Source organism: Cebidichthys violaceus, unplaced genomic scaffold (assembly GCF_023349555.1).
Source record: "Cebidichthys violaceus isolate CVI_PGR_0920_01 unplaced genomic scaffold, fCebVio1.0.p SCAF_8, whole genome shotgun sequence".
NCBI lineage: Eukaryota > Metazoa > Chordata > Actinopteri > Perciformes > Stichaeidae > Cebidichthys > Cebidichthys violaceus.
The window spans coordinates 14833810-14848527 of record NW_027176964.1 but is presented as its reverse complement, the minus strand read 5'-3'; the positions used below and the strand labels follow the sequence as shown (position 1 = coordinate 14848527).

At 42.2% G+C, this 14718-nt stretch overlaps 1 protein-coding gene across 2 annotated transcripts; it reads left to right on the top strand.

The window, feature by feature from the left end:
• On the top strand, positions 1 to 14314 carry LOC137892621 (SUN domain-containing ossification factor-like). Of its 2 annotated transcripts, XM_068737902.1 has the most exons (24): positions 1 to 290; positions 3297 to 3411; positions 3726 to 3845; positions 4196 to 4428; positions 4665 to 4784; positions 4969 to 5110; positions 5200 to 5317; positions 5425 to 5549; positions 5661 to 5728; positions 5832 to 5939; positions 6037 to 6142; positions 6554 to 6574; positions 7582 to 7637; positions 8414 to 8496; positions 8744 to 8809; positions 8915 to 8980; positions 9119 to 9209; positions 9670 to 10956; positions 11086 to 11173; positions 11464 to 11568; positions 12761 to 12918; positions 13294 to 13370; positions 13487 to 13542; positions 13629 to 14314. In XM_068737902.1, the coding sequence occupies exons 1-24, from the start codon at positions 226 to 228 to the stop codon at positions 14091 to 14093; spliced, it is 3939 nt and encodes a 1312-aa protein (XP_068594003.1). In that variant the 5' UTR covers positions 1 to 225; the 3' UTR covers positions 14094 to 14314. The 2 variants fall into 2 exon arrangements, with proteins under 2 accessions (XP_068594003.1, XP_068594004.1); XM_068737903.1 differs by lacking the exon at positions 6554 to 6574.
• Positions 14315 to 14718: the final 404 nt, after the last annotated feature.

Genomic DNA, 14718 nt, shown 5'->3' with positions numbered 1-14718 from the left:
ACGGACCGACGATCGATAGAAACAGGTTGCGTGTGAGTGTGTGTGTTGGCGGGTGACAACGGTTAGCATCACACTTCACTGGTGAAGCAGCAAGCTAAGTTAACAAGAAACAGCGGGGGAATTAATACTGAATTCATACTCTACACAGCTCAAGAGAAGACAAAGGAGAAAAATCGTGTTTCTGAGGAACGTCACGGTGAGGATGTCTGTCCCAGCAGGAGAGGGATGAAGATGAAACCACTGTTATGGAGAGTTGCGTCAGTGTGGCTGTGTGTCGCTGTAGTCTCTCGGTAAGTTGATTTAATTTGCCCCATTTGGACTGAGTCGTATTATCACGTCATTGACTGTGACAAAGTATTAAACTGTGGTTTAAATCCATTACAAAGTATTGCGTTAGCTAGCTAGCATTAGCGTAAACATTGTGCTGTGATGTGGCACCTGGCTGACTTCTGACTTGTTGTCATTGTTACGGTTAGCTTGAGTTAGCTTCAGTTTGCTGAGCATAAGTAGCTTGTTAGCTAGGTTTAACACAGCTAACGTATAGATAACAAGTTGTATGCCTAAGATAGTAACTATCTAACACGTATACTCCTCCACCTTAATGGCACTGTGCGGACGTTACCGAGTGATTTTAGAAGAATTGACGTTGGTTACATAAGTTGTCGCCCCGCCACACGTTGTCACGTATCAATCTCTTTGAGCTCAAGCTGACAAGTATAACGTGTATGAAAGACTTTTGACTGAAACAACCACAAGATCTGTGCTTCACACAAATTAATATGCCGAGTCTTAACTAATTGATATCAACGAGCCACACTGTCACAGAGCTAACGTTAGCCGTCCTGACGGATCTGGTTCATCAGCTCTTGACAGGATTATTGGACGTTTGCCGTCAGTCACGGGCAGGTCCTCTTGAAAGCTTGGAGGTTGTTAGAGGTCTGACAGAGCACGTTAAAGCCAGCAGAGAGGGAGATCATGTGGGATGATTATGGGCTGCAGCCATGACATGATGATTGTGGATAGTAACAACACACACACACACACACACACACACACACACACACACACACACACACACACACACACACACACACACACCGACTACTGTACTTTAGATGGAGAGTAAAGGGAAGACGTGGTGTGGTGTGTATTAATATCTATGTTGTTGACTTGGCCTACTTTATTAACCAGCATAGCTTTGGTTCTTATTGAAGCTGTGGTAATGTTTCTGACCCTTTTTGATGTCTGTCTCTACTGTTGGAACAGTACGATTTTTAAAATTATTTTGACTGATATTGCGATATGATTTGCTGTAACTACATAATCATTCTCAATTCCATTGACACACATTTAAGTGATTATGTTATGTTTTTGCAGGAGATTTGTACCAAACACCGATTTTTTTTTTCTCCCATAAGTCTGTAGAATTGAATGTGTAGGCCAGTAGCACGACAGTATTTAATATAGAATAGTATTATGATGTACATCCTGCGATTTTGAAAATTGCCTAAGGCCATATTGCGATATTGATTAACTGTGCAGCGCTGGTACTATTCAGTAAGAATTTTCTCAGTTTATAGATGTTAGTTTCGTTTTTGTCTGGTAAAACACATGTGTACTTGATGACATTGATTATGGCCCCTCTTCCACGTAGGCGGGCCGTAGAGGGAGTGAGCTTTTAGTCACTGTGGCCCTACAGTCTCTGTAACGGTCTGCCTGAGCATCTGAGGGGCTCCACATCTATTGACACTTTTAAAAGAAACCTTTAGTCATACATCCTTTCTGTATATTAACCTGGCTTTTACTTAAGGTGCATTTATTGCCTTAGGTTTGAAGTCTTAATCATTGGTTTTCATACTGTGTCTGTCTCTTGAGCCTATCTAAGGGACAAAAATGTTATTGATTAAAGTTTTTGTCTTGCGAATTTTTTTAAAACTGTCTATTATTTATGTTTATTTTGTCTGTACTGTTTTTTTTTTTATACTGTAATCTTGCTCTGTGGTTAATGAGTTGAGTAGTGCATGAAATCCTAATCGCCACACACGTGATGCCACATCGCCACGTGCTAAATCACCTTATCACATTATTACACAGGTTGAAAATTGGAGCGGTCGATGATGCATCGTGTGATTTTGAAGTTGAGCGACTCACCGCTCACTTGTCATTCAGAGATGTGTCACACACATCTTTACACGTGTGGGAGAGACGTGTTTATCCATTTTAATTTGTTGCGTCACAGTCAGCTCCCTTCTTGATATCCAACTTGCTCAGTAAAATGCCCATGCCTCAATACCACTCTTGCTCCTTTGGGGGGGGCTTTCAATTAGAAAACAACTGCTCTGTTGTTCACTAACATGTCTAGCTCCTCAAGTCAGATCAACAAAGCAGTTGCGCCAGCCAGCCCAGTGGCCGCTGGCCAAGTAGAGTACTTGACCTGGAATCCAGAATCAAATCCAGATAATTGGATCGGATTGTTGACAAGACTGCAGTCGCTGTTTCAAGTGTGGCCTTTTGAGACTAAACAACAAGGATCTTTATTCCCCCCCCACAGGAACTTCCCATTATTACCGCAGTTATTTAAAGCCTTTTTTACTGCTAATTATTGTTGTTTTCCTGCCAGGAGGGAGCACAGTCTCAGTGAACCTGACCGTTGTTTCTGGCACAGTAACTAACTGTGGTGTTTAAAACAAACAAACATGTAGGCCTTTCATATCTCAACACAGTGAAACTTAACTAATTATGAAAATGTTTTTCATTCTTTATTTCCATGTTCACTTATATCTTGTCACTAAACAAGTGACAGACACAGTAGGTTTCAGACAATAAACAGAACATATTGAAGTATAAATACCATTGCAGGTTTCACATTTGTTTTCAAGGCCTTACACTCGGGTTGAGCAATATGCAGCTTGTTCGAGGTGTGTCTCCCTCTAAAAGGACAGCGTTTCCCGACTCTGCGTACAGATAAGATAAAGTGTCTACGTTGGGGTCCAGGCCGCTGGGACTTTCTCAGTGCGTCACGCTGTGACATTGGGCTGGAGCTTCCACCGTGTATGACTCACTGCAGTCAAACAAAAATGTTTAGTATGCTTGTTTGAAGAGTTTATGAACCCCCCCCCCACACACACACACACACACACACACACACACACACACACACACACACACACACACACACACACACACACATACAGTGCTTATACTTCTCTCCCAGATACCAGGACAAGTGACCCACATTCAGACAAATTGACTCTCCCGGTACGATGACGGTGGTTTTCTTTCCCCTCGTCTCGCAGGGACCCTAGTCGTTATGTCGGTTGCACGGAGTCGCACCAAGAGGCCCAGAGGCCCGTGTCCTCACAGGACGTCGGTTCGGAGGAAGAGTCGGGGGAAAAGAGTCGTCATCACAAGGTAGCATCAGCTGTATGTTCTCACAGTACAACCAAATTGTGTTGCCCAGAGGTGTCACGGGTTGCTGTATAGAAAAACTCATGTGACCATACACTTCCATTATATAGTTTCTAGCTGATTTAAGCACACAGTAAACCTGCTGTCATGCTCGACTTGTGTCGGATTTACAGTAGTTGCACAACAGTATCAGTGTGATGATTGGGCTTCTGTGACTGAACTGTCCCCTTTATGGTGTCAATGTTATCTCTCTGTGTGTGTGTGTGTGTGTGTGTGTGTGTGTGTGTGTGTGTGTGTGTGTGTGCGCTTTTCTCTAGATTGAGGAAAACCAGGTCTTACCTGCCCAGTCCTTGTCTGAAAACGAGCAGTTTACAGAGGACGATGGGCAGATAGAGGAGCAGACAACAGAAGAGGTGGACGAAAAACAATATATAGAGGTACGGTATAGTTGTAGCAAATTAAAACATGATCTAAATGATGATCTAAATCCTATGTATTTGTTCTGCGCTGTGACGTTTGCTTAATGTACTTGAATGATCATTTCAAAGACATGTTTCGGAAAAGATTTCCAAAGGTTTTTTTTTTTTTTTTCCATTTGGTTTCCTCCAGAGCAGCACAACAGTTTTAGAGCTGGATCCGCACCGTACCATCCAGTCCTTTTTTTTTTTTTTGTATTGATCTTTCCTGCAGCATGTGAAGCTTTAAGTGTTTGGTTGATGAATCCACCTCTGGCAACCATTTTAATATTTCCCTCCACAGCTCAAATGTCTCTGTGTTCATCCATCAGGCCTTTGACGCAGAGGAGCCAGCTGTAGAGGAAGAGTTGGAGGCAGACAAAGCAATTTCGCAACCTGAGCCAGAACCCGAGCAAAGCTCAGAAAATCCCCATCCTGAAACCTCCATCGCTCTAGACCAGGACTCGGCCTCCCTGCTGCCTTCCTCCCACCCGGTCTCTGAGTTTGCTGCTGAGCTTGAAGACAACTCAAACACCTCTAATCTTCAAGACAACATCCCAGATAGGCAGGATATTTTTACCATCCACAAGAGCTGTTTAGTTTATTTCATCTGTCAGTTATCTTTAGAACATACTTAGCTTTGCTGTATCTCATTCTGGTGTTTCAGTAAATGTACATTACTTCTGGTAACAGCACTATATGAGAGCAACTTCCTTTGAAATACAATTTTTTTTTTCTTTGCTGTTTCCCTGCAAATAACATGGCTGCAAAAGTGTAACATGGATTGTTGTTTCATTTCAGAGTTTCAGACGATGAAGCTGACGTAGCTGAACCCGAGGTCATTGATTCTGACCTGCTTCCAGTACACTGTAAAGAAGAAGAAGAAGAAGAAGAAGAGAATAACCCATATGACAATGACAGGTGGGTGCGGTGAATCTTGTGCCCTACTTAGTGAGCTAAAAATATCGAAGGAAATATTTCTCTAGCATTGTCGTCAGGTTAGCTTTCACTGTAAGCAGCCGTATTTGGTTATAGTTCATCTTAAAAAATGGGACTCTTGCACTCCCAAACAAAACAACAGTGTTTTTATTTTTTCTTCTCACAGCAGCCCTCCAGTTGTTCTGGAGAACACTTCCAATGTTCACACTGCAGGTACTAAAACCCACGGTGACCCACCTCTGACTCCTCAGACTGGTCCCAGCACACAACACCTAGAGGCCAACGCATCCTACGTGCCAAAAGAGCAAGTAAGGAACTCGGAGACTGAGTGAACTATTTTCCCTCTCTCTACCAAAGGAGGTGCCCCAGCTCTCATTTTCTCATTATCTCTTGACAGGACCCGAGGTCCCCTGTCACCACAAGCACAGATTCCAGTGTGAGCAGCAAAGACCCCGAGGACATCCCCACTTTTGACGAGTGGACGCGGAAGATGATGGAGGTCGAGAATGAAAAGAGTACGAGTCCAAGTTTGTTTTTTTTGTTTTTTTCAAAGTTGTGTTAAAGGTTGATGATTCAGAACTTAACATATTCCGGTTATTTATTCTGTTTGTCCTCTCAATAGCTCAGTCCACTCATACTTCTAACAACGGGGCTCCTCCTACGGTGAAGAAGGTCCAGAAGAACTTCAATAACTACGCCTCAGTGGAGTGTGGAGCCAAGTTACTTGGCGCTAACCCAGAGGCAAAGGTACCATATGTGTGACACTACAGCCTATTGAGGAATCGGCTTACTCACTGATGGATGTCCACATCGTGTCAAATACAAGCGCATATTGATCCGTGAATTTGTTCCATACAGAGCACTTCAGCCATTTTGATGGAGAACATGGACTTGTACATGCTAAACCCCTGTAGTAATAAAATCTGGTATGTAGTATGCTTGCATCTCCCGCTTTCTAGCCACAGATTCAACCCGACGACATTTCTTTTCATCTTCATTTTTAAGACTTTTTTTCTCGTTCTCGCCCAGGTTCATCATTGAGCTCTGTGAGCCCATCCAGGTGAAGCAGCTGGACATCGCTAACTTTGAGCTATTCTCTTCCACCCCCAAAGACTTTCTTGTCTCCATCAGTGACAGGTACGCACTGCAGCTACCATACATACAGTATCCACCAGTTTTAATACCAATTTTTTTTTGGTATTCTTTCAATTGATTCATTGATCTTCTCCTGTAGATATCCAACAAACAAGTGGCTGAAGCTGGGAACCTTTCACGCCCGGGATGAACGCACAGTCCAGAGCTTCCCGCTGGATGAGCATCTTTATGCTAAATATGTGAAGGTGAGTTTTCCTAGACACTTGACCGTTGCATCTGTCTCGACTCTATGCTAATGTCGTGCAGAGGAATCTCTTAACGCAGGTGAGTATTTCACTGTTCAGCGGTTTCGGTACATTTTCTCTCCGAATCTCTTTTCGATGGAGGTTGTGGCCTCTTCACTGTAGAAAATGAGGTCTTGACCTTTTTTTGTGTATTACAATTTCAGTGTTGATCATTTGATATATTATTATGGATCAGAGCACCAGACCTTTTCTGAAATGTAAAATGTAATAGTTTTTTTTAATAGTGTTTAACATTCTAGATTTGGACATTTTGCTTGATTTGCCTTTGAAGTGACTTGAATGAAAAGGGTCCTGTTTTGAATGCATGTATACGTCTCTTTTAATTCTTTTTTTCTGTCTCTCTTGCTTCAGATGTTCACCAAGTACATAAAGGTTAGCCTGCTTTTCTTGTAGAGGTCTGTGGTTTTGTGTGAGCGGAATAGTAAACATGGAGGGGGGAGAGGGGGTGTTTTGTGTCTTTCTTTTTGTAACAGATTCAGATCAAACTTGCTATGCTAGCTGCTAACCCATTGTAACTTCAATAAATACTCTTTGAATAGAATCACACATAATGAACATTTGATTACTCCTAAAATGATGCCCACGAGTTATCATCAAATAAAAAAAAAAAAAAGCATATTATGTCAAATGATCTAACTTGCCCTATACGGACATGTTCCTCAGGTTTATTGGCAATCCGTCAATGTTTCATTTAAACCCATTGTGTTGATTTTACAATAAAACAAAATCATGGCTTTGCTGTTTGTAAATTTCAAATAAAACATGGAGCGGACTACAATAGTGCTGTTGGACAGAGTCCTAAAGCACTTCAGGTTCCCTTGTCTCGAAGTCAATGGGTTTTCGGTTAGATGCCTGAAATGAGGACTGTGATTAACACAAGTTTAAGAGTTTTAACACTTTGTTCTACGACATGAAATGCATCAGAAGCTACCCCTCTTGTGAGTTTTGAAGCTCTTACGTGGCAGTTACTATCAAGTGTCTCAATAAGACTACAAAACGTCAACACTAGTCCGCCTGTACAGCCACGTTGTACATACTCACGGTCATGTGACTTTTTTTTTTTTTAGCTTAGCGTTAGCTTTTTACCTCTGCCTATTGCATTCACGCTTCAAAAATCATAAAAGTGGTGTTCATTTGTCAAGATTATCTTGCTGACCAACTGTGTAAAGATAAAACAAACTTGTGTTAAATTGCCACAGAGCTTATTTTTTTATGCAACAATCCAAGATCCAATAGAAAATTGCCATTGGCTTCTTGTCGAGGAAACCAGTGTGATGCTAACCTCCAGGCTTACAGAAACACGTCATCCCTGCAGCTCTCTAAACATCACCCACTGCCATTACAGTATCTGACTAATTTGACTTTTATTTTGTTTTTAGGTAGAGCTGGTCTCTCACTTTGGCTCTGAACACTTCTGTCCCCTCAGTCTCATAAGGTACGTCATAATTAACACAGTTGTTAGCATGATTTGAATGTTGTAAGAATTAAGAACCCTTACTATGCAACATGAAAGCGACATGTTTGTATTTTTATGGACGTGTCATGTTCTTATTGTACCTTTTTTATGGTTTTGTGTTTCATGTCTTTTTAGTTGATTATGCATGTTTCTATTCTAATCAGCGCTGATTTAAACCAGTTGGCTTAAAGCGTGTCTCCAAATGATAGCTTGTTGCAAACTTCAGGAGCTCTAGATGGTGTCAAATGATGTTATGTAATATTTGGCATCTGGTCATGGCCAGCTCACTCTGACCACACTGTGTTTGTCCACACTGCACACACAGCCTCTGGTGGGAACGAGGAGAGCTAATGCAGATGTTAACAGCTGTTCTTTACACTTGCATATCTGGCTGAATTTTATGTACCGAAGAGGTGGAAGTATTTGAGAAAGAGACCAGCTGTTGGAGGACTCTCTTATCGTGTGTGTGTGTGTGTGTGTGTGTGTGTGTGTGTGTGTGTGTGTGTGTGTGTGTGTGTGTGTGTGTGTGTGTGTGTTGTGTGTGTGTGTGTGTGTGTGTGTGTGTGTGTGTGTGTGTTGTAGGCTTTTAGTGTAGCTCTTTGCCTCCTGCAGGCTCTCCAAGCCTTGAGAGTGGATCACTTTTATGTTGCTAGATGAGACCGATTGGATTTCACTGTAACATGAGCTTTAGTTTTAGAATGATTTTGATGTCCTTCTTTTTTTCTTTTTTTTTTTCTTTTTTTTTTTTTTTCCAGGGTGTTTGGCACAAGCATGGTGGAAGAGTACGAGGAGATAGCTGATCCCGCAGAAAGACCAGACGATCAGGATGATGACTTGGGTGAGAACGTAGATCATCACATATTTGATAGAGTTAGGAATTTTCTCAGCACACAAACCAATTTGGTACAGTTTGTATCACACAGGGTAATGTAATAAACTAGTCATGTGTGTATTCAGGCATTATGTTTATGGTTAATGCAGCAAAATCCCAGAATTTCAAGTGGTTTTACATTCACACTTGTCATTAGCTTTTAATGTTTTTTCTTGAGATTGGTGCGTGTTATTAAGCACACTGCTCCCTACAGATTATCCTCCTGGATATGCACATGGTGAGGTCAAGTTATCCAACAATCTGATTGGATCAGCAAAGGGTAAGCAGAGTAAACGGGGATTTCTACCGCGTAAAGTTGTCTACCATTATCCCAAACCTGGACAACTGTATTGACTTGTGCTTACATTTTTTTTTCTCTCCTAAGATGTGATTTTGAACATGGTAAATAACATTGCTGTCAATGTTCTCGGTGGAGGCTCAGAGATGCAAGGTATGACCAACGCAACAACACACAGCTTAACGTTTCTGCCCGGTAGCTCCGGCATCCAGTTTTCTCTCACAACCCGTGTCTCCGCTTGTCGCGTGTCGTCTCAATGTCGGTTTTTCTTTTTTTTTTAACTTTTTGTAGGTAACCTTTCATCTCAGGACGTGAACATGACGGAGCCATCAGCCCAACTTGAAACCAGCTCCCCATCGACCACTAAAGACCTCACATCAGTGTGAGTGCATGTCACGAGTCTAACATCTTTCATAAACTCTGGCATTGTTTTCAAAGTTGAACAAAGAAACGTAATCTGATTTAAAAACAGACTTTTCGACCTCAGCCCTAGTGTCATCAATGCCTTATGACCTTTCTGTAGTCTACATGAAAACCTATGTAAACTTACTTATAATGTGTTTCATTAAGTATGATTAGACATGCTTTTATTTCTCCTATAAACTCTGGTAAATGTATGTATTCATGTATAATATTATGAACACCCTACAAACTAATGCTAGTACATTATGCTCAAAGACATCTGCTAGCTTTTATTAGGTCCTCATACCTGGACATCGGCTTTTCCATTGTGAAATAATGGATGAGGGTTGCTCTACATGCTCTCTAGATGTTATGTTCTTTTCCTTTACTCTATTTAATGTATTTACTATATGTACTATGTTGTCCTTCTCCCTCTGTAGTCCAGACTCTGAAGTGGAAGAGATTTTTCCGAACCCCAATATCCCGTCCTCAGAGACCTCTGAGTCGGAGACATCTACAGCTGATACAAGCGAACAAGAGCTCTCCCAAGTGGAAGAAACCGTCGTCACCCCTTTAGAGAAAGAGGAGGAAGAACCAATCAGCTCTACAATCACTCTTTTGGAAAAGGAGGAGTTTGATGAAGAAAAAGCCAAAAGGAATCAGCAAGAGCGTCAGAACTACTGTTCACTACTTCCTTCCTTTGCTTCCTCTTGCTCTTGTGCAGCTTCCCTCCAGGAGTATCTCCACTGGCAGTGTTCAGCTCTGCTGTCGAAAAAAAGGAGATGCCAAACTATGAACAGAAAGCAAATGATTATTCCCATTCTAACACCCACGCGGCCTTTACCCCCGCCTCCCTCTGCCTGCCCTGAACCTCAGCAGCATTCCAGTGAGGTACACCAGCCCCATGAACAAGAACAAGCCTCTGAGCGGGAGCTAGAGAGCGAGGAAACGCCACCTCCTCCAGGGAACGCGGTAGAATCTCATAAAGAGTCCGTGTCTGAGCCTCCCCTGCTGGAGCCCAGTCAGACCTCGAACCTCCCCAAACCCAGTGCCACTGACTCATCCTCTGCCAAACCTACCCCTATTGTGGAGACACCACAGCTGTCTTCCGAGGAGCCAAAGCCAGAGAAGAGCCAGGACGTGCTGGCAGAAGAGAAGGACATTGAGCCTTCATCCTCTGTCAGTGGCTCCATCTATGTGAAACCCGGGGTCAGTGCAGCGGCGGACGACGCCTCAGTGGCACCGACAGAGGAGAAGGCTGACATCGAGGTTTCTAAACCAGAGACAAACGCCTCAATGCAAACCCCAGATGAAACGGATGAATCCAAAGTTCTCCATCCCACCGCCTCCCCTCAATCAGAACCTCACCCCGACCCACCAGCTGTACCTGAAAGTAGTACTACTTCCTCTGAGGTATCCCACCCTGCTCCAGACACCATTACAGAACTTGAGCCCTCCGGCGATCTCTCGGCCGTCACGGAAACTAAAACGGAGGATTTCGCGGAAGACATCCCGACATCATCGTCGGGTGGCAAGCCTCCCTCGCCTCCCTCACCGTCGCTCTCGGACATCTACGCAGAGGCCCCCAACGGCACGGAGCAGAACGGAAACACGGTGCACGGCTCCAGCCAGAAGGAGTCCGTGTTCATGAGGCTCAACAACCGCATCAAGGCCCTGGAGATGAACATGTCGCTCAGCGGACGCTACCTGGAGCAGCTAAGCCAGAGGTGAGAAACAGGGACACAGACCAGTGCTACACAGAGAGAGAGAAAAAAAAAAAAGAAGCAAAGTATGGTTTGTTTTTAAACTGAGCAGAGGCTGATATTCAGACTTAATCTTCCATGTTTTGACTCAAGGTATCGAAAGCAGATGGAGGAGATGCAGAAGGCTTTCAACAAAACCATCATTAAACTCCAGAACACTTCTAGAATAGCAGAGGAACAGGTGAGCAATGAAAGGGCACAGATCTTAGTCCAGACAGTTAAAAGTGAGTTGTCCCAAAACCGTATTCGTTCTATTGATTCAAAATGCATTTGAAAATCTTGCTAGGCGGAGTAGTCTCTTGCCACAGATTTTCTTTCTTCTGTGGGTTTATAGCTGCACCGATCAATATCTTAATTCTAGCAATCGGAAAAAACAACAACATTGTACGTTCAAATATTTATTCACAATACCTACACATACCATTTCAATGATGTGCGGTTGCTTAATTTGTTGTCCTTTTCCTCCCGTAGGACCAGCGTCAGACTGAGTCCATTCAGCTGCTGCAGGGCCAACTGGAGAATCTGACTCAGCTGGTTCTCAACCTGTCTGTCAGAGTCAGCCAGCTGCAGGATGAGGTAGCTACAGCGCTCCAGGCACAAAGCCTTCATCTGTAATTAGGACTTGTTTTCAGCCTGATAGTAAATTTAGTCTTTTCATTAGGATCACATGTGGGTCCTGACCAGTCACCATAAGGGTGCATAACATGTAACTGCTCTCTCTCTTTCTCCATCTATCTATCTATCTCTATCTCTCTCTCTATATATATCTATATATCTCTCTCTCTATATATATCTATATATCTCTCTCTCTATATATCTATATATCTCTCTATATCTATATATCTCTCTATATATATATATATCTATATATATCTCTCTCTCTCTATATATCTATATATCTCTCTCTCTCTCTATATATCTCTCTCTCTCTCTCTATATCTATATATGTCTCTCTCTCTCTATATCTATATATCTCTCTCTATATCTATATATCTCTCTCTCTCTATATATCTATATATCTCTCTCTCTATATCTATATATCTCTCTCTATATATATCTATATATATATCTCTCTCTATATCTATATATCTCTCTCTCTATATCTATATATCTCTCTCTCTCTATATACCTATATATATCTCTCTCTCTATATATATCTATATCTCTCTCTCTATATATCTATATCTCTCTCTCTCTCTCTCTCTATATATATCTATATCTCTCTCTCTCTATATCTATATCTCTCTCTCTCTATATATATCTATATATCTCTCTCTCTATATATCTATATATCTCTCTCTCTCTATATCTATATATCTCTCTCTCTCTATATATCTATATATCTCTCTCTCTCTATATATCTATATATCTCTCTCTCTCTATATCTATATATCTCTCTCTCTATATCTATATATATCTCTCTCTCTCTCTATATCTATATATCTCTCTCTCTCTATATATCTATATATCTCTCTCTCTATATATCTATATATCTCTCTCTCTCTATATATCTATATCTCTCTCTCTCTATATATCTATATATCTCTCTCTCTCTATATATCTATATATCTCTCTCTCTCTCTATATCTATATATCTCTCTCTCTCTATATATCTATATCTCTCTCTCTCTCTATATATCTATATATCTCTCTCTCTCTATATATCTATATCTCTCTCTATATATTCCTCACTGTATTTTCCGTGGTCACAATACATCAGACATCGCCACTGTTTTCTTAACGACACACCCATCCGTCTGTCTCCCAGGTGTCAGACAGACAGAACTACCTGCTGCTGTCTCTGGCGTTGTGTCTGTGTCTCGGCCTGCTGCTGTGTGCAAACCACTGCCGCATCTCCGCCGTTCCTCCAACCACCGGACCAGAGCCACCCATACCCAAGAGCTACACCTACTGCTGTCCTGAAAGGTAGCGAGACAATCAAACCGTTTTACCTTCTACTGAGAAAAAAAAATACATATATATGATTAGTAGAAGTACTGTCTTTATAACAAGATACAAATAAAGATTAAGCCGCACATACATGGTGGCAAAGAAACCACTCGAGTGGAGAGGGTGAGTGTGAATAAGCACTGAGTGGCATCTCTAAATGGGCTATAACGTCTAACGAGCAGAGGTTACTGTGCCTTGAACGGCTTCTACTCATTAAGCCAGTTTATTGATGCAATTCATCATCAAGAGCATCGCAGCCGGAATCTTAAGTGATGACACAGCCGTGACTCACGTCTTAATAAAGGTGCTACATGCGGTCTTGGTCCTCAACCGTTGCTCTTCCCTTAATAGGCAGTTCTCTTCCTGTGAGGAGACGGGCTTGAAGAGGAGTGCATCCTATCCACTCATACACTCACTTGCCGCTGAAGGTAAGGCTCTACTACACAAGTGCTATCAGGGTAGCAATATTAATCTGTGAATAAATAATCGAGTTGGAACCATTTTGTTATTTTGGTAGAAATTAACCTCAATCTTTGTCTCACAGGCCCTGAAATGCTGCATGCAGAGGAGACACAGAGTCTTTGTCCAGCTAACAGGAAGGTGTGTAAACATTTTTTGTGAGATATCAGCTTGAAATACAGCTTGTAACTGATCAACAGTTAACGGTCCCTTTTCCCCCCACACAGAGGAGACGTCGTAAGATGAAACCCATGGAGAAAGTGGAGACTCTGAAGCCCTCTTTTCACGCTCCAGAACTGCGCAATGGAGCGGTTTTATGGAACGGCGCACCCGTCACCACAAACCCCACACCCCTCGCCAGAAGGTTGCTCCAGCCTTTGTTTAGAGACTCGCCGTCGGAGGGCAGCTCAGAGGGGTCTTCACATTCGGACGACCCGTCCTTCTGTGGCATCACCGCAGCTTGCGGCCGAGTCTGCGACGGGTTCCCTCCACCAAAGACCCGGGCGGAGAAACGGGCGTTTAGACGCAGGCGTCCGAAGCCCTGTTGTGCGGGGGGGGGCTTGCTTCAGGTCCCGCGGAGGGACTGGAGAGAACCGTTGCACATCTCCACCATACAGGACATCATGAACAGAAAGACGGAGCAAAGCTCTGGGACGTTTGGGGTAAATGTTTCCCTCTCAGGTCCTGTTTGACAGGACTTCTTCTCACTGACTGCTTAACTTTCCAAAAGAGGATGGGTGTTATTATTTCTGTAGCCACAGGCAGCTTTCAGCTTCGATATGAGACGATCCCGTCACTCGTACTCTTGGTTTTTGTTGATGTGCTCTCGTCAGATGTTTATATTTGTTATACTTCAAATCAAAGAAATGTCTTCCCAGCTTTCCATTAAAGATTGTATGTTTTTGTTTGGAAATATTTATTGTGTCTATTGTCTCTACACATGAACAAAATGATTTAATCAGGTTTTATTATTGACGTGCTGCACACTGGCCCTGTGAAAAACATCTCTATCGGGAAGATTTTTATTTTTTTTCAAACATCCATCTCAATTTTACATTTATACTTTTTTTTCTCAAACGTTCCAAATCAAGCTCGAGATGTTTTCTGTAGTCAATTCACCTTCAAAGTAAAAGCACAGCAACTGTTGCTGTAAATGTATTTTGGGTGTAAAGAAGACATATCAACATATTTTGGATTTTTGGTGGTAAGTGGAAAAATACAGCAACAAAAGAAACTGCACCATGCTATGTTCTGTCGTTAGGTTTTGATTCAGTGAACCTGAAAGACTTCAATGAAAAAGCAAATGTATTTAGTGAT

Bases quoted from the DNA above. Each gene is read 5' to 3' on its own strand.
- LOC137892621 (XM_068737902.1), top strand. From the start codon at position 226: ATGAAGATGAAACCACTGTTATGGAGAGTTGCGTCAGTGTGGCTGTGT. The intron at 3,412-3,725 runs GTAGCATCAGCT...GCTTTTCTCTAG, and splicing joins AAAAGAGTCGTCATCACAAG to ATTGAGGAAAACCAGGTCTT. The intron at 6,575-7,581 runs GTTAGCCTGCTT...TTTTGTTTTTAG, and splicing joins TGTTCACCAAGTACATAAAG to GTAGAGCTGGTCTCTCACTT.